This window comes from Ranitomeya variabilis, chromosome 8 (genome assembly GCF_051348905.1).
Source record: "Ranitomeya variabilis isolate aRanVar5 chromosome 8, aRanVar5.hap1, whole genome shotgun sequence".
Lineage (NCBI taxonomy): Eukaryota > Metazoa > Chordata > Amphibia > Anura > Dendrobatidae > Ranitomeya > Ranitomeya variabilis.
Window position 1 is genome coordinate 46,802,960 of NC_135239.1, and position 22,272 is coordinate 46,825,231.

Genomic DNA, 22,272 nt, shown 5'->3' on the forward strand with positions numbered 1-22,272 from the left:
ATGGCAAAGAGAGAAAAAATATGTCCAGCGCATTGCGGAGTTAGAGTTCAAAACTGATGATTTGGAGAATCGTTCGCGTAGGAACAATTTGAGAATTATTGGCGTACCTGAAAAGGCAGAAGGAAATAATCCCACTGAGTTCATAGAGACATGGCTAAAAACTAAGGTTGGAGGGGACAGTCTCACAAATCTTTTTGCGGTTGAAAGAGCTCACCGGGTGCCGACTAGACCTCTGCCCCCTGGCTCCGCCCCACGGACCTTTCTAGCTAAAATCCTAAATTACAGAGATCAGGATATTCTGCTACGGAAGGCGAGAAATATGGAGGAATTGACTATTGACGGTAACCGTGTATCTATATATCCTGACTATTCTACAATTGTACAGAAGCTCAGGATGAAGTTTGGAGAGGCGAAAAGACGCTTGCGTGAATTAGGACTGGCCTATTCTAGGCTGTATCCGGCTAAATTACGTGTGGTGGCCATGGACAGGGTTCACTTTTTTCAAAATCCTGAGGAAGTGTCACATTGGCTGGACTTGAATGCCAAACGTATTGGAGCAGAAAAGACACGCTGAAGAGGTTTAAATGCGGTCTTCTGGCTATTGTGATAAATGGGGGGGAGAAAATTGAGTTGATGGTTAATAGTGATCTGTTACTAAAAGAATTTGGGGTATGGTCCTTGTGCGCTAAGGTTGTGTTCGGCGGCGCAACTGTTTATATATCCTGTTTCTAAAGGGCGGGGGGAGGAACGACTGGAAGATAGAGGGAAATCTATTTGTGGTGGTATCGGCTTTTGAGCCACTGCTGGGATAGCAACAGCGCGTTCCCCTTTCTCATACAGAGAGGGAGTAGGAGTTTATACGTTGATTGTTATAACGTTGTTGGGGGAGAAGTTATTAAGGGAAGGGAAGGGTAGGGCCAGGGGTTATTTTGTTATAATGGAGGGAGTTTTGGGTAGGTGGGCCCAGGTTGGGGGGTTAAGGGAGACCAACGGAAGGAAGCTGAGCAGTTCTATCATAATGCAAAATGATGGGGGATAAAGTAAAAATTTTGAGCTGGAACATTAGGGGTCTATCGAATGATACCAAACGTAATGCTATCTTGCAATATAGTTTGAAGCAGAGACCCTCGCTGATATGCCTTCAAGAGACTCATTTAGTAAAAGAAAAGACGGGTTTATTGCAGAAAAGATGGGTGAGGAAGGCATATCATGCGACATTCTCAGCCTATGCTAGAGGAGTGTCAATACTTGTACATACAAGCATACCGATCGAGGAGGTAGAGGTGGTAATAGATAGTGATGGACAATATGTATTCCTTGTGTGTAAGATATATGCTAAGTTGTTGTGTGTCGTGTCAGTGTACATTCCTCCACCGTACTCAGGGAAAAAACTACAGGAAATCCTAAATCTATCCGGCAGGTGGGGAGGAGTTCCGTTAATTATAATGGGAGACATGAACAATATTATTGATGATCACTGGGATAGGGGGCAGCATGCTAGGTTGAGGAAGGAGGGGAATTTGACAGCATTTGGTAGCTATCTAAAAGAGGTGGCATGGAGGGACTTGTGGAGAGTTCGTAATAACGGCGTGTACTGTTTCTCCTGTTACTCGGCGACATATGGCTCTCTATCCCGGATTGATTTGGCTCTGGGTAATGAAGGAATGGATAGGATGGTACAGGAGATAGACTATATGCCTAGAATACTATCGGATCATAGTCCATTGGTAGTAACACTGCAAATTGAAGGCCCTGGGGAGGTAGTTAAATTGGGGTGGAAAATTAACCCTTTCTGGTTAAAAATTCTTGATATGGGAAAGATCGGGGAAGAGATAGGGGAATTTTTTAAATTTAACGATGGTAGTGCAGCGAAGCATGTGGTATGGGACACCATGAAAGCTTATTTGAGAGGAATACTATCTAAAGAGATCACTAGGCATAAAACAAAAACAAGGGAGTCCGACAAAATTATACTGGAGGAATTGAAGGCAGCGGAGGCTGAATTGAGTAATGTACGCACTCAGGACACCATGAACCGTATGAAGATGGCCCAGGTAGAGGTTAACAAACTACATTTACACAAAGCAGAGAGGGCGAGAGCTTTCCAAAAAGAGGCATTTTATGCGGAAGGGGAGAAAGTAGGTCATCTACTGTCGGTGATAACATCTGCTCAGAGGGACTCGACACATGTACACGCTCTGAAACTAGCAAATGGTAATATTGTAACACAGGGGGCCCAAATTTTGAAGGGGTTTAAGGGATTTTATAGTGCTTTATATGCATCGCATACGGGGCAAAGGGAAGATGAAATTAATAGATTTTTAGAGGAGGCAAAATTACCTAGGCTGGAAGCTGAGGAAAGAGATATGTTAGACAGGCCGCTTACGGTGGAGGAGTTGGAGGGTGCTTTGAGGTCGATGGCAGGGGGGAAGGCTCCGGGGGCTGACGGCGTCCCTGTTGAGATATATGATGTCCTTTCTGAAGAGTTGTTGACCAGATTGTTGGGGGTGTTTGAGGAGTCACTGGAGAGGGGAATATTGCCTGCCTCCATGAGAGAGGCCACTATTGTGGTCATTCCTAAACCTGATAAAAACCCACGGTTGCCGGAGTCATACAGACCGATATCACTTCTGACAACAGATGTTAAGATTCTGGCTAAGGCCTTGGCGAACAGACTGACTCAGGTGATAGAAAAGGTGGTTCATTCGGACCAATCTGGCTTTATGCCTAATAAATCCACTGCCATCAACTTGAGAAGGTTATTCCTCAATATGCAGATACCGGCGGAGAATGCTGGTAGGAGGGTAGTAGTTTCCCTCGACGCACATAAAGCCTTCGATAGTATAGAATGGCAATACCTGTGGTCGGTTCTGGGTCGCTTTGGGTTTGGGCCAGTTTTTGTGTCGTGGGTGAGACTCCTATACTCCTCTCCAGTGGCTAAACTTAGGGTGAACAACGCACTGTCGGAGAGCTTTCAGCTCTTTCGAGGTACTCGGCAGGGGTGTCCGTTGTCCCCGTTGCTGTTTGCTCTGGCAGTGGAACCACTGGCAGCGGCTATCAGAAGGTCTCAATTAGTAAAGGGGTTTGTATATGGGAAAATGGAGGAGAAAGTTGCTCTATATGCAGATGATATTTTGCTCTTTCTTGAGGACCCTGGGGAGTCTTTAGGAAATGTGATTTCATTAATTGAAGGATTTGGGCAAATTTCTGGATTGATTATCAACTGGGATAAATCAAGTGTTATGCAGGTGGATAGGGAAGTAGATTGTACAAGGGAGGTGGAGCAGAATACGAAATTAAGGGTGGTGACAATTTAAATATCTGGGGATTCAGGTTTCTCTTCCCTTAACTAGATTTGAGGAACTTAATCTTGAGCCTTTAATAAACAAACTACGCGTCAAAATCACAGCTTGGAATAAGCTACATTTGTCGGTGGTGGGTAGAGTAAACCTACTTAAGATGGTGGTGATGCCACAGGTTTTGTATATTTTGCATAACTCTCCGGTATGGATCCCTCTGACCAGATTTCGTAAACTACGATCATTATTTGGGGAATTGGCGTGGGGTGGGAAGAACCCTAGAATTAGGCAGGAGATACTGCAGAGGCCTAAAGATGAGGGGGGACTTGCTCTGCCTAATCCCTGGTTATATTTTTTATCTGCGCAAAGCCAACATCTTAGGGGCTGGGGGGATGGACTTGAGAAAGGTCAGGGACATAGTAGCTTGGTACATATAATTGGCAGGTGGCCCTTGGGTCAGGGTTTAGAAGCTGGCATATTTAAGAAGTTGGGAACTTGTTTTCATACCATAAATTTGATCCATAAGGTATGGCAGACGATTAAGGGTATAAGGGGGGTTGTGACATTCACTGAGTTTTCGCCTATATGGGATAACCTCTCTTTTCAAGAATTCAATCATATGGAAGGAATGGGAGAGTGGAGGGAAAAAGGCATTGGGTTGATAGGTCAGTTGATTCACAACGGGAATCTTAAATCTTTTGATGCGCTGCAGCAGGAATTCCATTTCCCGGGGTTAAAGTTGTATCAATATAGAAGGGTTCAGCACGCATTTCAGGCACAAAAAAAGAGAGGGCCTATGGTGATTCAGAAGGATTTAATGTTGGATTTTATATTAAATAACAACGGAACAAAAGGGGCAATATCCGAAGTATATGGCGATTTGTTACATACCTTTCTATTGGATTACCCTATTAAGGCCAGAAGGAAATGGGAGGATGAACTGGGGCAAATAGATGATGATAGGTGGGAGTCTATACTGGAATACATACCTAAGTTGTCGATGAGTGAGCCTGGGAGACTGTCGCAATTATATGTGATAAATAGGGCCTACAGGACACCTGACATGTTGTTTAAAGCCGGGCTGAGAGACGATTCTGGGTGCCCCAGGTGTTCCCAGTCTCAGGCTGGTATACTGCACATGTTGTGGCTGTGTCCCAGATTGTTCGCATACTGGGTTGTAGTGCTGAACCAGATAGGGGTGATTTATGGGTGTACGATTCCTAGGGATCCGGTGGTGTGTGTACTTGGGTACGTGGAGGAAATCCTGACCGACGAAACTGCCAAAATGGCAGTTGCTAGATTATTGTTCATTGCAAGAAAGGTGATCGCAAGGTATTGGATTAGGGAGGAACCTCCTACTAGACGGGAGTTTATCGCACAAGCGAATCATATTGTCCAGCTCGAGAGAAGCATATATAATAAGAGGAATAGGATGGGATTTTTTCAAAAGCTGTGGCAGCCATGGCTGGATGGGAATAACTGAACGGAGGTGGCAAAATGATGCTAATAATAAATATGCATGTACTGCTTAATCTTTTCTTTCCAAGAGAATTGTATGATTGGAGTTGGTCGTTAAGGGGGGAGGGAGGGAGGTGGGGGGGTTTGTTTCTTGTAAAAATCAAAATATTGATGTATATTGTTATTGAATGGATATTGTTGTATATCTTTTGCATAATAAAAAATATTTGGTTTAAAAAAAAACCAAGACGCTGCAACGTCACGGATCGTTGTCGTTCTCGTTGTAAAGTTGCTGAGTGTGAAGGTACCTTAAGACTGTGGCAAGGTTTGGGATGAAGTGGGATGGGATTGGGTCAAGTGCACAGGTGGTGAGATGCGATCTTGAGAGTAGAGTGGAGAGTCGATCTTCTGTAATGGTGGAGAAGTTGGTTTTGGAGGTGGAGGGCTGGGCAATTGGGAGGAAGGGCTCTGAGGGTTGTCGACCAAAACAGTCTCTGATGTTATCAATCTTCTGCTTGAAAAATGAGGCAAAGTCTTCAGCTGAGATGAGTGGGGAGGGAGTAGGTGCTTGGGGACGGAGGAGAGAATTGAAGGTGTTGAATAACTGTTTAGGGTTGCGAGATGGAGGATATGAGAGATGAGAAGTAGGTTTGTTTAGCTGTGGAGAGTGTGGCCTTGAAAGTAGTGAGGGACTGTTTGAATGCGATGAAGTGCTCGTTGGAGTGGGTTCTTTTCCATCTCCGCTCAGCAGCCCTGGAAGCTCGCCTCAGTTCTTTTGTCAGGCTGGTGTGCCAGGGCTGTCTGCTGATTTTGCGAGCTTTGGTATGTGTGAGAGGGGCAACAGATTCCAAAGCTACAGCTATTGTGGTGTTATATAGAGCGGCAGTGTCATCCGCATTGTGTAGGGAATGTATGTCTGCGAGAGGGTGGAGGGATTCAGAGAGTGTAGATCAAGGTGTTTAAGATTTCTGCGAGGGTGTGCAAGTTTGTGGGTTGGGGATTGTAGACAAAGAGTGGAGAGGGAAGAGAATGTGAGTAAGTTGTGGTCAGAAAGAGGGAGAGGTGAGTTAGAGAAGTTAGATAGGGAGCAGAGGCGGGTGAAGATGAGGTCCAGTGTGTGACCATATTTGTGAGTAGCTGCAGAATACCATTGAGTGAGGCCGAAGGAGGAAGTGAGAGATAGGAGCTTAGTGGCAGCTGAGAGGGAAGTGTCAATGGGAATGTTGAAGTCACCCATGATGATAGCGAGGATGTCCGCAGAAAGAAAATGAAGTAGCCAGGTGGTAAAGTGGTCAAAAAAGGTGGTAGCTGGCCCTGGGGGCAGTAAATGACAGACAGTTGGAGGGGGAGTAGATGTGCACAGAGTGCACCTCAAAGGAAGGGAGGGTAACAGAGGGTGGCAGTGGGATTGGCGTGAAGGTGCAGTTATCTGAAAGGAAAAAACCCAACTCCTCCACTATGCTTTCTGCTGGGGCGGGGTGTGAGAGAAAGGTGGAATCCACCATACGAAAGTGCAGCAGGAGAGGCTGTGTCAGAAGGGGTGAGCCAGGATTCGGTGATGGTGAGGAAGGAAAGTTTAACAAAAAGATCATGGATGTAGGAAAGCTTGTTGTAGACAGAGCGAGCATTCCACAGAGCTCCTGTTAGTGGGACTGGGGAAGCGGGGGGCTGGGCGAATGGGTATAAGGTTTGAGAGGTTATGGAAATTTGCGATAGAACGTGGATGGGAGGTAGAAATGACTGTGGGGATGTGGTGAGGAGGACCAGGATTTGGAGAGATATCACCAGCAGTGAGAAGGAGCAGAGAAAGTGTTAGCAGGTGGGAGCAGGAGAGGGCATGAGGTGGCTGTCTGTGCTTGGAGACAGAGTATTGTATGTTAAGGAACAGTTCAGAGGAGGAGGTGAGATGGATGGGGAGGATTGAAGAAGAGATGAACAGTTCCTTACTAGGTGTAGGGATTAGGGGGGTTATTAGAAAATGAAGGATTATAGAATGCTGTATACCAGCCCTTAAAGTTGATGGCCGTAACTCATATTGGCAAAACCTGGTGACAGGTTCACTTTAATGTACTGGTGAATATAGGGCTGCAAAAATGATCAGTTTATAAACAATGAACAAAGCAGAATTAAAGTGCTAAAAAGAAGGGTAAACCAACACCAAAATAAATTCCAGCTCATCGTAACCAAGAAATGAGAAAATTCACTCCACTGTACTATATCTCTGTTTAATCCACAGCAATAATTGTACACATTGCACTGCGCACATTATGGTATCTGAGCAGACTAGTATGGATTGGTGGTATTATCTAACCAACGTCTGCAGACTTCGTGAAACAGTTTTTCATGACCAACAATACTCAGCTACAGGTTAATCATTTCAGGTCAAAGTTCTTCACAAAAATACAACCACCCTGCCCCCCCCCAAAAAAAATCTTTATCTTACAATCATTAAAATAATCGAACAATATAAAAAAAAAGTCGTTATGTAAACCACACAAACAGAACAAACTGGGAACATTACACTAAGAAACTAATGCATATACTCCCAATGTAAATTATCCATGACACTTTCCTGGCTAAGTAACCCAGCGTAAGAGACTTTCAGGAGTGGCGGCTAATCGTGCTGCAGAGCCAAGGGCTACTGTTGCTGATCGTCTTGGAAACCCTATAAGTGGGTTATTTGCTCTTGCTGTTTGATTCATAAATAAGGGTTCATTATTCTGACTGTTATTTTCCAGCTTTTCTTTTTCTGAGGTTAAAGGCAAATACTGGTCTGCAAGAGAAAAAGAAAAAAACAAAATTACAAAGCAATACTTTGAAGGGGTTGTTCCACAATTCAACATTTTGTCAAAAGCCATATACCTTCCTAACATCAGAAAATAGGAAGCCACATGCTACAACTCGTCCCACAAAAAAACAAGCCGTTATGTCAGCATGCACTAGTTTCTTCCATAGGTTAGACGAGACTCGCTCATTCAAGTCTATTGGTGCTCAACACCTCCCCCCCCCAAAAAAAAATAAATGGATACCATGCGGAGCCATAGTATGGTGGCATCCATCTTTTAAGGATACATTTGTTAAAAAAATTAAAATGTATCTTTATTTAGTCTTGTAAATTACTGCTGCTGAATAATATTCAGGCTTCACACTGGTTGTAAATGGATAACAAATGGGGGAAAAAAAATTCCCTTTTTTCTGGATAAAAATTGATCAATTCTACATGCTCGTGTGAATGGAGCCGAAGGATAAGCTCACATCTGCGTGTGAAAAGTAGTAGAGATTCTCAGCCATAATGTCATGTGTATGTCATGCGAGTGCTATCCGAGTGTGCGATTTTTCCCTCACCTAACATCCATGTGACATAGTAATTCTCTGTCATTTCAAGCTGTTCTATTAACTAATAAAACAATCTTATATACAGATATAGATAGATGGTTCATGGGTAAAGGTCTCGAGATATATCATCAGTGCATTGGTTTTTTTTCTCTCACACGCATTGGCTTTCCTTGGTGAGCCTGAGCAGTTTCAGGGTATGTGCACACGTTGCGGATTCCATTGCGGATTTTCAAAAATCCGCAGGTAAAACGCCCTGCATTTTACCTGTGGATTTGGTGCAGAATTCGCCTGCGTTTTTACACCTGCGGATTCCTATAATGGAATAGGTGTAAAACGCTGCGGAATCCGCACAAACAATTAACATGCTGCGGAAAATAAACCGCAGCTTTTCCGCAGCATGTGCACTGCAGATTTGGTTTTCCATAGGTTTACATAGTTAGGTCCATATATATTTGGACAGAGACAACATTTTTCTAATTTTGGTTATAGACATTACAGCAATGAATTTTAAACAAAACAATTCAGATGCAGTTGAAGTTCAGACTTTCAGCTTTCATTTGAGGGTATCCACATTAAAATTGGATGAAGGGTTTAGGAGTTTCAGCTCCTTAACATATGCCACCCTGTTTTTAAAGGGACCAAAAGTAATTGGACAATTAACTCCAAGGCTATTTCATGGGCAGGTGTGGGCAATCCCTTCGTTATGTCATTCTCAATTAAGCAGATAAAAGGCCTGGAGTTGATCTGAGGTGTGGTGCTTGCATTTGGAAGGTTTTGCTGTGAAGTAAACATGCGGTCAAAGGAGCTCTCCATGCAGGTGAAGCAAGCCATCCTTAAGCTGCGAAACCAGAAAAAACCCATCTGAGAAATTGCTACAATATTAGGAGTGGCAAAATCTACAGTTTGGTCCATCCTGAGAAAGAAAGAAAGCACTGGTGAACTCATCAATGCAAAAAGACCTGGGCGCCCACGGAAGACAACAGTGGTGGATGATCCATGTTGAAGAGAAACCCCTTCACAACAGCCGACCAAGTGAAGAACACTCTCCAGGAGGTAGGCGTATCAATATCCAAATCTACCATAAAGAGAAGACTGCATGAAAGTAAATACAGAGGGTTCACTGCACGGTGCAAGCCACTCATAAGCATCAAGAATAAAAAGGCTAGACTGGACTTTGCTAAAAAAACATCTAAAAAAGCCAGCAGAGTTCAGGAAGAACATTCTTTGGACAGATGAAACCAAGATCAACCTCTACCAGAATGATGGAAAGAGAAAAGTATGGTGAAGGCGTGGTACAGCTCATGATCCAAAGCATACCACATCATCTGTAAAACACGGCGGAGGCAGTGTGATGGCTTGGGCATGCATGGCTGCCAGTGGCACTGGGTCACTAGTGTTTATTGATGATGTGACACAGGACTGAAGCAGCCGAATGAATTCTGAGGTATTCAGAGCCGCCATACTGTGTGCTCAGATCAGCCAAATGCAGCCAAACTGGTTGGTCGTCATTTCATACTACAGATGGACAATGACCCAAAACATAAAGCCAAAGCAACCCAGGAGTTTATTAAAGCAAAGAAGTGGAATATTCTTGAATGGCCAAGTCAGTCACCTGATCTCAACCCAATTGAGCATGCATTTCACTTGTTAAAGACTAAACTTCAGACAGAAAGGCCCACAAACAAACAGCAACTGAAAACCACTGCAATGAAGGCCTGGCAGAGCATCAAAAAGGAGGAAACACGGCGTCTGGTGATGTCCATGAGATGAATTCAAGACTTCAGGCAGTCATTGCCAACAAAGGGTTTTCAACCAAGTACTAAAAATGAACATTTTATTTAAAATTATTGAATCTGTCCAATTACTTTTGGTCCCTTTAAAAACAGGGTGGCACATGTAAAGGAGCTGAAACTCCTAAACCCTTCATCCAATTTTAATGTGGATACCCTCAAATGAAAGCTGAAAGTCTGAACTTCAACTGCATCTGAATTGTTTTGTTTTAAATTCATCGTGGTAATGTCTATAACCAAAATTAGAAAAATGTTGTCTCTGTCCAAATATATATGGACCTAACTGTAATACTGTACAATGCATGGAAAACTGCTGCAGATCCACAGCCAAATCCGCAATGTGTGCACATACCCTCACACGTCCATACGCAGCATACTGCAAATTTTTCCTCACCCTAATTCCAGGTGAGGAAAAATAACACAGATGAGCACTTCCTCACTGACTGAAACTGTAGCGAGTGCAGTGCAAGGTTTTCTCACATTGCACTTGCCGAGTTTTAACACTTATGTGAGCGAACCCAAAAAGTAATGTTCTGTTAAAAAAAAAATAAAGCAAACTTCTCTCCCACTCCTCCACTACAGACACTCAAAACTTTTCAGCCCAGAATATTAGTTATGATGGATCGGATTAAAGCACCATTCTAGCGTTTTTGTTTTTTATTTAAGCTCTGGAGTGGTGCAATTTATGTTCGCTGGATCTGGGCGATCCAGACGTCACTTCCCAATGTAAGTCTATGAGAGCCAGAATGAGGTTCTCAGACTTATGAGAGCTTGTGACTAGCAAGTATACTCGTTGCTCTTGTTTTCCAGAGCACACTCGGGTGGTCTCCAAGTATTTGTTAGTGCTTGGAGATTTTGTTTTTGTTGACACAGCTGCATGACTTACAGCTACTAGCCAGCCTGAGTACATGTGGGGGTTGCCTGGTTGCTAGGGAATGCCCACATGTAGTCAAGCTGTGTAGTAGCCGCAAATCATGCAGCTGTGGCAAGGAAATCTAAATCTCCGAGCAGTCACAAATACTCGGAGATCACCCGAGCAACGAGTATACTCGCTCATCACTACTTGTGACCTTTACCTCTGACTTCTGGTCAGTCAGAAGTTGCAGCGTGGAACCAAATCGGCATCAGGAGGACCTGAAGGCACCACTCCAGCACTGAAATAAAATAAAAAAAATCTGCTGGAGTGGCCAGCAACTTTGTCCAAGTTTTTAATTTTGTCCCTCTGTGTATTTGACATCCCTGTTCTAGAGTTTTGGTAATAGGGTTTGTAGACTTCCATCTACGTATCTATTTTGCAACTTTTACACAATAACCTATAGAGTACACAGTGTGCACACAAGAGCTGCTGGTTCCGGAGTCTTAAATTATATTGTTGCCTTATATAGTGAAACCTTGTTGAAATGAGCATCCAAAATTACAGTAAAATAAATAAATAAATCGAATATTGATATGAATAAACATAAAAGGCATTAAAGTCTCCCAGTCATCAGCTTCTTACCATGATGATTTTCAGCAGGGTGAGCGGTCTTCTCAAACTCTTGACATATTCTTGGTGGAGACTGAAGAGTTGGAGACTTTTCTAATGTGTTTTTAGACTCAATTAGAGAGATATAAAATTCCTCACTTATTTTTTTCAGCTCAATTTTTTCCTTTTAAAAAAGAAAAAAAAAAAAAAAAATCAGTTGAATGGACAGTTCACATACCCCAACGTGCCCATAGATCACTACATTTGTGAATACTAACCTCTAGCTTGGGATTCTCCTCCTGATTACCTACGATCTGTGGAGGTTGTCCAAACACATCATTAAGAGATGCCATGCTCCCAGAAAAAGACCACTTTTCATCCCATTGATCTTCACCAATAGGAAAGGCTTCAAGGTAGGGTAAATCAGGTTCATCCTCTTCTCTTACCTATATGTGTATATATAAGGGAATATCTATTTTTTTTTTAAACAGTAGTTAGGATGATCATAAGAAAACACTCACCCTCCCTCCTGTCTTTGGGTTAATCTTCCTACCACATGTTCTCAGGGAAGATGGTGACTATGGTGCTTACACAACAGATAGGCAAGCATGATATATTATACATGAATGCACATATAATCACACATATACAGCAGAGATGAGTGAACATATTCGCAGCACACTGGTCCAACGCCACATTAGTATTTGATGGCCACAGGAGCTGGATGTGAGTCCTGCAAACGGCCTCCTAGTTGCAGGAATCCATACTGCCATTTCTAATTTGTCGGTCTGGCGCAACGTCAAGCCGCAACAATTACATTGCATCAGGGTTACAAATCAGAAGGGGCAATAAGGATGAGGACCACCGATTGACAACTTCGGACGACTGACGTGGCCACTGGACTAGGGTGAATGGATTTCCCAGTCTCTAATACTCAAGAACATGTAACGCTCAAAAGATAGGTCTATTATTATTTAGGTTTTTAGAATTTGCCCTTTCCAGGATAAATCAGACTGTTTGTTAGCACTCTAGGAAATCATATTCCTGTAAAGTCAAGTCACATATTACACTAATTTTTGAGCCATTTACATGGAGAGGCAACTGCATGCTTTTCAGTCAGTTTGTTAAAGAGAACCTGTCAGCAGGAATATCCAGGTTAAACTAAAGGTATGGGCAGAATGGCGATGGCATAATGATAGAATACATACCTTCAGTGCAAAAAGCTGCAGCCTGGTTTTAATTAAATCATGATACATTTCAGTTTCCGTAGTGCTTCAGGGAGGGACTGTAGGTAGGGTATTTGGTTCAGAGGGCTCAGCCACGGCTCCACCGTTGAATTCATCATCTTATTTAACCCCTTTATGACCTTGGATGTATAGGTATGTCCAAGGTCGCCTCACCCTGTTTGCTGTGGTCCCCGGCGATGAGCCCACAATTTTTCCAGCATGTCAGCTGATTTCATTAGCTGACATGCCCCTAAAAGCCGCGGGAGGAATCAGCTGTTAACATGTTAAATACCGCTGTCAATCTTTGACAGCAGCATTTAATATTATCACGCAGGAAGCTTGCCACAAATCCCGCCCATCGGCACCTATGTCACATGACCGCAGGTCGCTGATGGGTTGGCATGACAACCCGGGATCTGCAGGAGACCCCTGTGGTTGTTATCGCCAGATAGTTGAGCGCTGTCCACTAGCCGGCACTCAAAGCAAGTGAGCATTTCTGTTACACTGAGCAGGGCTTCAGCCCTGCTGTGTATAGCACAAGCAATCATAAGATCACAGCTTCTAGTCTCCCATGAAGACTATTGAAGCTAGTAAAAAAAAACGTTTTTAAAAAATATAAAAAAATAACAAACATTTTAATCACCCCCTATTCACCACATTCAAAAAAATAATAAAAGAAATACACATTTGGTATCGTCGTGTTCAGAATCGTCATAATTCAATATATAGAAATAATTAATCCAATTGGTAAACGGTGGAACGAAAAAAAAAAATCAAAAACGCCAGAAATTTTTTTTTGGTAGCTGCAACATTGCATTAAAATGCAATAACGGGCGATTGTATCTACACCAAAATAGTGCAAATAAAAAAGTCAGCTCAGTAAAGCAAAAATTAAGCCCTCACCCAGCCCCAGATCACAAAAATGGCGACTTTTTGTAAAAACAAACAAAAAACAACACCACAACTTTGTATTTTTTTCACTACTTAAATGAAATATAACCTATACATGTTTTGTTATCTACAAACTTGTAATGACCTGGAGAATCATAATGGCAGGTCAGTTTCAGTTTTAGCATTTGGTGAAAAAAAAAATTGTGGAATGGTTTTCAATTGCATCACACGGATTTTATTTTTCTTCAGTTTTACAGTACACTATATGGTAAAACCAATGGTGTCATTCAAAATTACAACTCGTCACGCAAAAAACAAGCCATTACATGGCCAATATTAACAGAAAAATAATAAAAGTTCTGGCTGTGGGGGAAAAAAAGGAGCAAAAAAACGAAAAAGCAAAAACCTAAGGTGGTGAAGGGGTTTCATTTTGAGCTGGCACCATCCTACCTGTGGGCTGCACTCTCGCAGATTAAGCTGGTGGCGGTCTACAAGAAAATGGTGCCGACGCATGCGCAAATCGACCAGGCTGCAGATTTTTACACTAAAATGTATGAAATAAGTATAACAGCGTCATTCTTCCCATACCTTTAGTTTAAAATTGATATTCCTGGTGACAGGTTCCCTTTAAACTAATTCACTACTATTGTTACAAGTTTGACTACGCATTAGTCTGAACCTATAGTTTAGCAATGGCCATTCCAATTCCTTTCCTATTCATTCAGTCATCCTCTTTTTTTGGTCTTGTTTGGGAATATCAGTGTTGCCTGCAAGTCGAGGAAGACCACCGCAATAACACACAGAGCCACTGCTGGGGCCTGTGTGTTTCTGCATGTTAATCTCATCAGCGGTTCCATATGGACCATATATACACTCACCGGCCACTTTATTAGGTACACCATGCTAGTAACGGGTTGGACCCCCTTTTGCCTTCAGAACTGCCTCAATTCTTCGTGGCATAGATTCAACAAGGTGCTGGAAGCATTCCTCAGAGATTTTGGTCCATATTGACATGATGGCATCACACAGTTGCCGCAGATTTGTCGGCTGCACATCCCAAAGATGCTCCATACAAGGCAGGATGGATCCATGCTTTCATGTTGTTTACGCCAAATTCTGACCCTACCATCCGAATGTCGCAGCAGAAATCGAGACTCATCAGACCAAGCAACGTTTTTCCAATCTTCTACTGTCCAATTTCGATGAGCTTGTACAAATTGTAGCCTCAGTTTCCTGTTCTTAGCTGAAAGGAGTGGTACCCGGTGTGGTCTTCTGCTGCTGTAGCCCATCTGCCTCAAAGTTCGACGCACTGTGCGTTCAGAGATGCTCTTAGGCCTACCTTGGTTGTAACGGGTGGCGATTTGAGTCACTGTTGCCTTTCTATCAGCTCGAACCAGTCTGCCCATTCTCCTCTGACCTCTGGCATCAACAAGGCATTTCCGCCCACAGAACTGCCGCTCACTGGATTTTTTTTCTTTTTCGGACCATTCTCTGTAAACCCTAGAGATGGTTGTGCATGAAAATCCCAGTAGATCAGCAGTTTCTGAAATACTCAGACCAGCCCTTCTGGCACCAACAACCATGCCACGTTCAAAGGCACTCAAATCACCTTTCTTCCCCATACTGATGCTCGGTTTGAACTGCAGGAGATTGTCTTGACCATGTCTACATGCCTAAATGCACTGAGTTGCCGCCATGTGATTGGCTGATTAGAAATTAAGTGTTAACAAGAAGTTGGACAGGTGTACCTAATAAAGTGGCCAGTGAGTGTACAGACAGTGCTTTCCCTCCCAGGATCAGTGGTTTTATCATGATCAGGAATAGTGGTAGGCATCACTGGAAACATGAGGTCCGTGTGATCTTATGGCTGTAATAGTTATGGAAACTTCTGAATAAAATGACCTAAGAATTCCTGTTATATGGATAGATTTGTCGACTATTTCGGCTTACAAAAGACACATGCAGAATTCTTCATTATTGGCTTCCTTTAATGTTCATGAATTGATAGGTTAAATAAGAAATAATAATAGCAGCCCAAGAATAATAAAATATGGAAGCAGTCACCAAGCTTTATAGTGTACATGCAAAATGTAGTGGGGAGAAAAAAATGGAATGAATAAAACAAACAAAAAAATAAACGTGATTAACATCTAATTGTCTTATGTGACACATACTCTAGTCTGTAATACAGGCTCTTGTGGGGGGATCTCGTGAGGATCTGCCCTTCTGCTTTCACTCTGCTCTGAAGTTTCTTGGGATACATCTTGTGCTACATACGAAGACTGGTTTAGGTAGTGCATAAATGGATTATGCATCTGTAAAGGAAGAAAAAGCAGTATCTCAGGTTTTAATTCAGCACTTATGAGTCCTGTACTGTAATTACAAGATTGACCAGGTTTCAAAGAGGTATATATCAAAATGTATTACATGTACAAGAGTTCTTATTTATTTATATAACACCATTGATTCCATGGTGCAGTACATGAGAAGGGGTTACATCAAAATACAAATATCACTTACAGTAAGCAAACTAACAATGACAGACTGGTACAGAAGGAAGATGACCCTGCCCTTGTGGGCTTACATTCTACAGGATTATGGGGAAGGCGACAATAGGGTGGGGGGATTGCAGCAGCTCCAGTAGTGGTGAGGAGGCAGAGGGGTCATTGCAGGCTGCAAGTTTCCTTGAAGAGGTGGGTTTTCAGGATCCATCTGAAGGATCCAAATGTGCTGAATAGTCAGATGTGTTGGGGTGCAGAAGTCCAGAGGATGGGGAATATTCAGGAGAAGTCTTGGAGGCTATTGGGTTGCAGTTAATGGCAAGTGATAAAGACAAACTCTCCAAGTTTAGCACATAATGCTTACAAATGTCCCACGTCTCCTCCTTTTGTCACACATCTATGCGGTAATCCAGTTCGACCCAAACACACTGCGGCATGTCCCCGTTGATGGTCATTAGAGCGCTGGTAATGGGTGGGGTCCCAAAACTCATGCAGTGTTGGTGGCAAAGACAACACGTAAACAATGTCTTTGACATATCCCAAATGAAGAAGTCACACACTGTCAGATCAAGAGAACTGGGGGGGAGGGATCTGAAGAATGACAAGTCAACACCAGTACAGCACCCAACCCACAGAATTGGAAGTTCCTCATTGCGATAGCAACGCACCTCTGAATGCCAGTGTGGTGGAGCACAGTCTTGTTGGAAATTAAGTTTATGGAATCAGTTGTCAGTTGCAGAAACAACCAGAACTGTAACATATCGAGGTATGATGTACCAGTCACAGACATTTCCATGACAAAAAAATGGTCTGAGTATTTGTTAGTGCTAGGAGACTTAGTTTTTGTCAACGTAGCTGCATGATTTACGGCTGCTAGACAGGCTGAATACATGTGAGGAATGCCTGTTAGGGAATTTCCACATGTATTCAGGCTGTCCAGCAGCTGTAAATCATGCAGCTGAGGCAACGAAAACTGAATCTCCGAGCACTCACAAATAATGTTGAGCATTCCGATACTGCAAATATCGGGTATTGGCCGATATTCGCAGTATCGGAATTCCAATACCGAGTTCCGATATTTTTGTGATATCGGAAATCGGAAGTTCCTGTAAGTTCCCAGGTGTGTGTGGTGCGTATGGTTCCCAGGGTCTGGAGGAGAGGAGACACTCCTTCAGGCCCTGGGATCCATATTCATGTAAAAAATAAAGAATAAAAATAAAAAATATGGATATACTCACCCCTCCGACGGACCCTGGCTCTCAGCGGTGCAAGCGTCTGCCTCCGTTCCTAAGAATGCAGTGAGTGTAGGACCTGCGATGACGTCGCGGTTTTGTGATGGTCGCGTAACCGCGACGTCATCGAAGGTCCTTCACTCACTGCACTCTTAGGAACGGAGGCAGACGCTTGCACCGCTGAGAGCCAGGGTCCGTCGGAGGGGTGAGTATACCCATATTTTGTATTCTTTATTTTTTACATGAATATGGATCCCAGGGCCTGAAGGAGAGTTTCCTCTCCTTCAGACCCTGGGAACCATCCAGGATAGCTTCCAATATTTGTGTCCCATTGACTTGTATTGGTATCGGCGATATCCGATATTTTTTGGATATCGGCCGATCCAATCCAATACCGATAATTTTGAATATCGGAAGGTATCGCTCAACACTACTCACAAATACTCGGAGATCACCAGAGCGTGCTCGGGAAAACACGAGCAACGAGTACTCTCTCATCACTACCTGTACACCTTTGTTTTCGAGCTTGCACAGAAAACATTTATCTTTGGAGAAAGTCTTTCGATTTACATAGTGGCATTGGGATTATGTGTTCCCCATATTTGGACATTGTGACTGTTCACATTACTGCTTAAGTGGAAAATTGCATCGGCACTGAACACTGCTGGTAAGCGAATTCGTCATCTTCCAATGCTGCCTGAAAAAGTGCACAGAATTCATATTGGATGTCGAGTTCAGCTGGCCATAAATGCTGCAATAGCAGTATGTGATATGGTGTCTGGTGCAGAATCTTCCAAACAGTCGGCTGAGGAATGCCAAGATCATGACTTTATTTCTGTGTGCAAAGGTCTCTCAAGCCCTCTCCACTGCTTCGCCTGTAACATTCGGTCATCCGGGGCTTTTATGTTTACACAAGCATCCTGTATCGTTAAATTTTCCATACCGCCACAGAATGCTCTGGTGAGCAGGTGGGTCACTTTCATACCATCTTCAGAATGCTCGCTGCACGGTAACAAGTGATTTTCACTTCTCATACTAAAACACAAAATGCTTTCTCTTGCATAGTCACCATTTTGGGATCTGATGCCACCCTGCCACCTGATGAGTCACAAGCGAGTCTGTACGCACCAGTTACAAACTCTGAGATATGACCTTTCCATAGGCTATATTTACAAACGGGTGAAATGTACAGCTCTGGCAAAAATTAAGAGACCACTGCAAATTTTTCAGTTTGTCTGATTTTTCGCTTTATAGGTACCGGTATATTTTTGAGTAAAATGTAAATTGTTATTTTATTCTATAAACTGATGACAACATGTCTCCAAAGTTCCAAGCAATACATTTTGTATTTTTTTTCTGAAAATGAGAAATGGTCAAAATAACAAAAAAATGCCTTCCTTGCAGACCCCAAATAATGCAAAAAAAACAAGTTCATAATTATTTAGAAACAACAATACTAATGTTTTAACTCCGGAAGAGATCAGAAATCAATATTTTGTGGAATAACTATGATTTTTATTCACAGCTTTCATGCGTCTTGGTATGCTTTCCACCAGTCTTTCACACTGCTTTTGGGTGACCTTATGCCACTCCTGACAAAAAAAATTTAAGCAGTTCTACTTTGCTTGATGGCTTGTGACTATCCATCTTCTTCTTGATTACATTCCAGAGGTTTTCAATGGGGTTCAGGTCTGGAGATTGGGCTGGCCGTGACAGGGATTTGATGTGGTGGTCCTTCATTCACACCTTGATTGACCTAGCTGTGTGGCATGGTGCACTGCCCTGCTGGAAAAACCAGTCCTCAGAGTTGGGGTACATTGCCTGAGCAGAAGGAATCAACTGTTTTTCCAGAATAACCTTGTATGCGGCTTGATTCATACGTCCTTCACAAAGAACAACCTGCCCAATTCCAGCCTTGGTGAAGCATCCCCAGATCATCACCGATCCTCCACCAAATTTCACAGTGGGTGCAAGACACTGTGGCTTGTACACCTCTCCAGTCTCTGTCTAACCATTAGACGAGCAGGTGTTGTCAAAGCTGAAAATCAGACTCAGAGAAAATTACCTTACTCCAGTCCTCTATGGTCCAATCCTTAAGGTCTTTGGTAAACTTCAGCCTGTCTCTCCTTTTCTTCTCATTAATGAAAGGCTTTTTCTAGCTTACATGACTTTAGTCCTGCCTCTAGGAGCCTGTTACAAACTGTGCTTGCCATGAACTTCAGCCCCAGCTGCCATTCTTTTGTAGGTCACTTGATGTCCTCCTGCAGTTGCCGAGTGACATTCGAATAAGAGGACTGTCATCCTGGTCAGCGGAGAGTCGTTTTCACCCTCTGCTGCTCTGTTAGCTTTGTTGTCCCTAATCCTTGCTGCTTGACCTTGTTGTAATGGATTGCTGTCTTAGAAATTTTAAGGATGGAGGCAACATGATGCTCATTGTGTCCCTCTGCTAGTAAAGCTAGAATTGAGACCTTCTTTTCTTCTCGCAAGACTTATCTTTTCAACTCGTTTGGTAGGGTTAAAAGATATTTTTTCATTCCTATTACTTTTGGGATATTAATAGCACTTGTTTTTCCATCCAGCTTGTCCTAGTGCAAGAGGATTGTGGACACCACATCACAGCAGTGTTTTTTATACTTTCCTTCGTTAAGTAAGATTTGGATCAGGTGATCACCTAATCAAAAGCACGTTAAGTAGAATGAGGTGTACTCTGGTTGGAATTCAACTAACACTGGAATGGAATGGCTGTCAGACATGTAGAGAAGATTATTTTTTTTATAAAACTGTGCAGTGGTCTCTTTATTGCCAGAGCTGTATATGTTTGCAGTAATATGAATGCAATACCTGATGAATCTTTTATAATCACCCTGTAGTTATCTTTTTCATATAAAACTATACTGCCACTGAAAATTCACGGCTTCCTTCAATCTTTAATATTGTACGTTTTATATTTTAGTTTCAAATCAATTGAAGATATGAAGAGGGTTGAAATACAGAAAAATGACCAACAGAAGGCACTGCACCACAGCTAGGTCAGTGTAGCTTAACATAAAACATACATGGTACAGGCTCATGGGAATGTCTAATATATAATTGCCTAGAATACTACTTCCTGCAATTTGTGCCAACTTCCGTGGCTTTGTCCGGAGCTAATGTCCGGAGATAATGTCCGGAGCTAATGTCCGGAGATAAGTGACGTCACCAGTGTCCTACACCCAGGCAGAGCACAGGGGCCCCAGGCAGCCTATGGGGCCCCAGGCAGAGCACAGTGGCCCCAGGCAGAGCACAGGGGCCCCAGGCAGCATATGGGGCCCCAGGCAGAGCACAGGGGCCCCAGGCAGCATATGGGGCCCCAGGCAGAGCACAGTGGTCCCAGGCAGAGCACAGGGGCCCCAGGCAGCATATGGGGCCCCAGGCAGAGCACAGGGGCCCCAGGCAGCATATGGGGCCCCAGGCAGAGCACAGTGGCCCCAGGCAGAGCACAGGAGCCCCAGGCAGAACATGGGGCCCCAGGCAGAGCACAGGGGCCCCAGGCAGAGCACAGGGGCCCCAGGCAGCATATGGGGCCCCAGGCAGAGCACAGGGGCCCCAGGCAGCATATGGGGCCCCAGGCAGAGCACAGTGGCCCCAGGCAGAGCACAGGGGCCCCAGGCAGAACATGGGGCCCCAGGCAGAGCACAGGGTCCCCAGGCAGAGCACAGGGGCCCCAGGCAGCATATGGGGCCCCAGGCAGAGCACAGGGGCCCCAGGCAGCATATGGGGCCCCAGGCAGAGCACAGTGGCCCCAGGCAGAGCACAGGGGCCCCAGGCAGCATATGGGGCCCCAGGCAGAGCACAGTGGTCCCAGGCAGAGCACAGGGGCCCCACGCAGCTTATGGGGCCCCAGGCAGAGCACAGTGGCCCCAGGCAGAACATGGGGCCCCAGGCAGAGCACAGTGGCCCCAGGCAGAGCACAGGGGCCCCAGGCAGAACATGGGGCCCCAGGCAGAGCACAGGGGCCCCAGGCAGAGCACAGGGGCCCCAGTCAGCATATGGGTCCCCAGGCAGAGCACAGGGGCCCCAGGCAGCATATGGGGCCCCAGGCAGAGCACAGGGGCCCCAGGCAGCATATGGGGCCCCAGGCAGAGCACAGTGGCCCCAGGCAGAGCACACACCAAATCGGAGGCCGAGGGGCCCCGCCAACCAAATCGGAGGCCGAGGGGCCCCGCCAACCAAATCGGAGGCCGAGGAGCCCTGCCCACCAAATCGAAGGTCGAGCGGCCCCGCCCACCAAAGCGGAGGCCGAGGGGCCCGGCCCACCAAAGCGGAGGCCGAGGGGCTCCGACCACCACATCGGAGGCCGAGGGGCCCCGCCCACCAAATCGGAGGCCGAGTGTCCCCGCCCACCAAATCGGAGGCCGAGGGGCCCCGCCCACCAAATCGGAGGCCGAGGGGCCCCGCCAACCAAATCGGAGGCCGAGGGGCCCCGTCCACCAAATCGGAGGCCGAGGGTCCCCGCCCACCAAATCGGAGGCCGAGAGTACCCGCCCACCAAATCGGAGGATAAGGGGCCCCGCCAACCAAATCGGAGGCCGAGGGGCCCCGCCAACCAAATCGGAGGCCGAGGAGCCCCGCCCAACAAATCGAAGGCCGAGCGGCCCCGCCCACCAAAGCGGAGGCCGAGGGGCCCGGCCCCGCCCACCAAAGCGGAGGCCGAGGGGCCTCGACCACCACATCGGAGGCCGAGGGGCCCCGCCCACCAAATCGGAGGCCGAGGGTCCCCGCCCACCAAATCGGAGGCCGAGGGTCCCCGCCCACCAAATCGGAGGCCGAGGGGCCCCGCTTACCAAATCGGAGGCCGAGGGTCCCCGCCCACCAAATCGGAGGCCGAGGGTCCCCGCCCACCAAATTATTCTTACATTTGAATAAATAAAGTATATATGGATTCTAGACTCCCGATTCTTTAGAATCGGGCTGCCATCTAGTATAGTATAAGATGCTAGACAGCCGAGTCAAGCGTAGCTTATAAGTATTAATTATAATAGTATCATGTACAACTCGGCATAAGCTGCGTGCACATAACCTAAATTTGGTATTG

At 44.8% G+C, this 22,272-nt stretch overlaps 1 protein-coding gene across 3 annotated transcripts in view; it reads right to left on the reverse strand.

The window, feature by feature from the left end:
- Window positions 1–6,968: 6,968 nt before the first annotated feature.
- The window catches only part of TDRD5 (tudor domain containing 5), a 107,923-nt gene continuing 92,619 nt past the window's right edge, over window positions 6,969–22,272 (reverse strand). For all 3 annotated transcript variants that reach the window (XM_077277672.1, XM_077277671.1, XM_077277670.1), the window contains exons 13-16: window positions 15,640–15,780; window positions 11,627–11,794; window positions 11,382–11,532; window positions 6,969–7,530 (exon numbers count right to left, since the gene is read on the reverse strand). In XM_077277672.1, coding sequence (XP_077133787.1) covers window positions 7,334–7,530; window positions 11,382–11,532; window positions 11,627–11,794; window positions 15,640–15,780 — 657 coding nt within the window. In that variant the 3' untranslated portion in view covers window positions 6,969–7,333. The remainder of the gene's footprint in view (window positions 7,531–11,381; window positions 11,533–11,626; window positions 11,795–15,639; window positions 15,781–22,272) is intronic.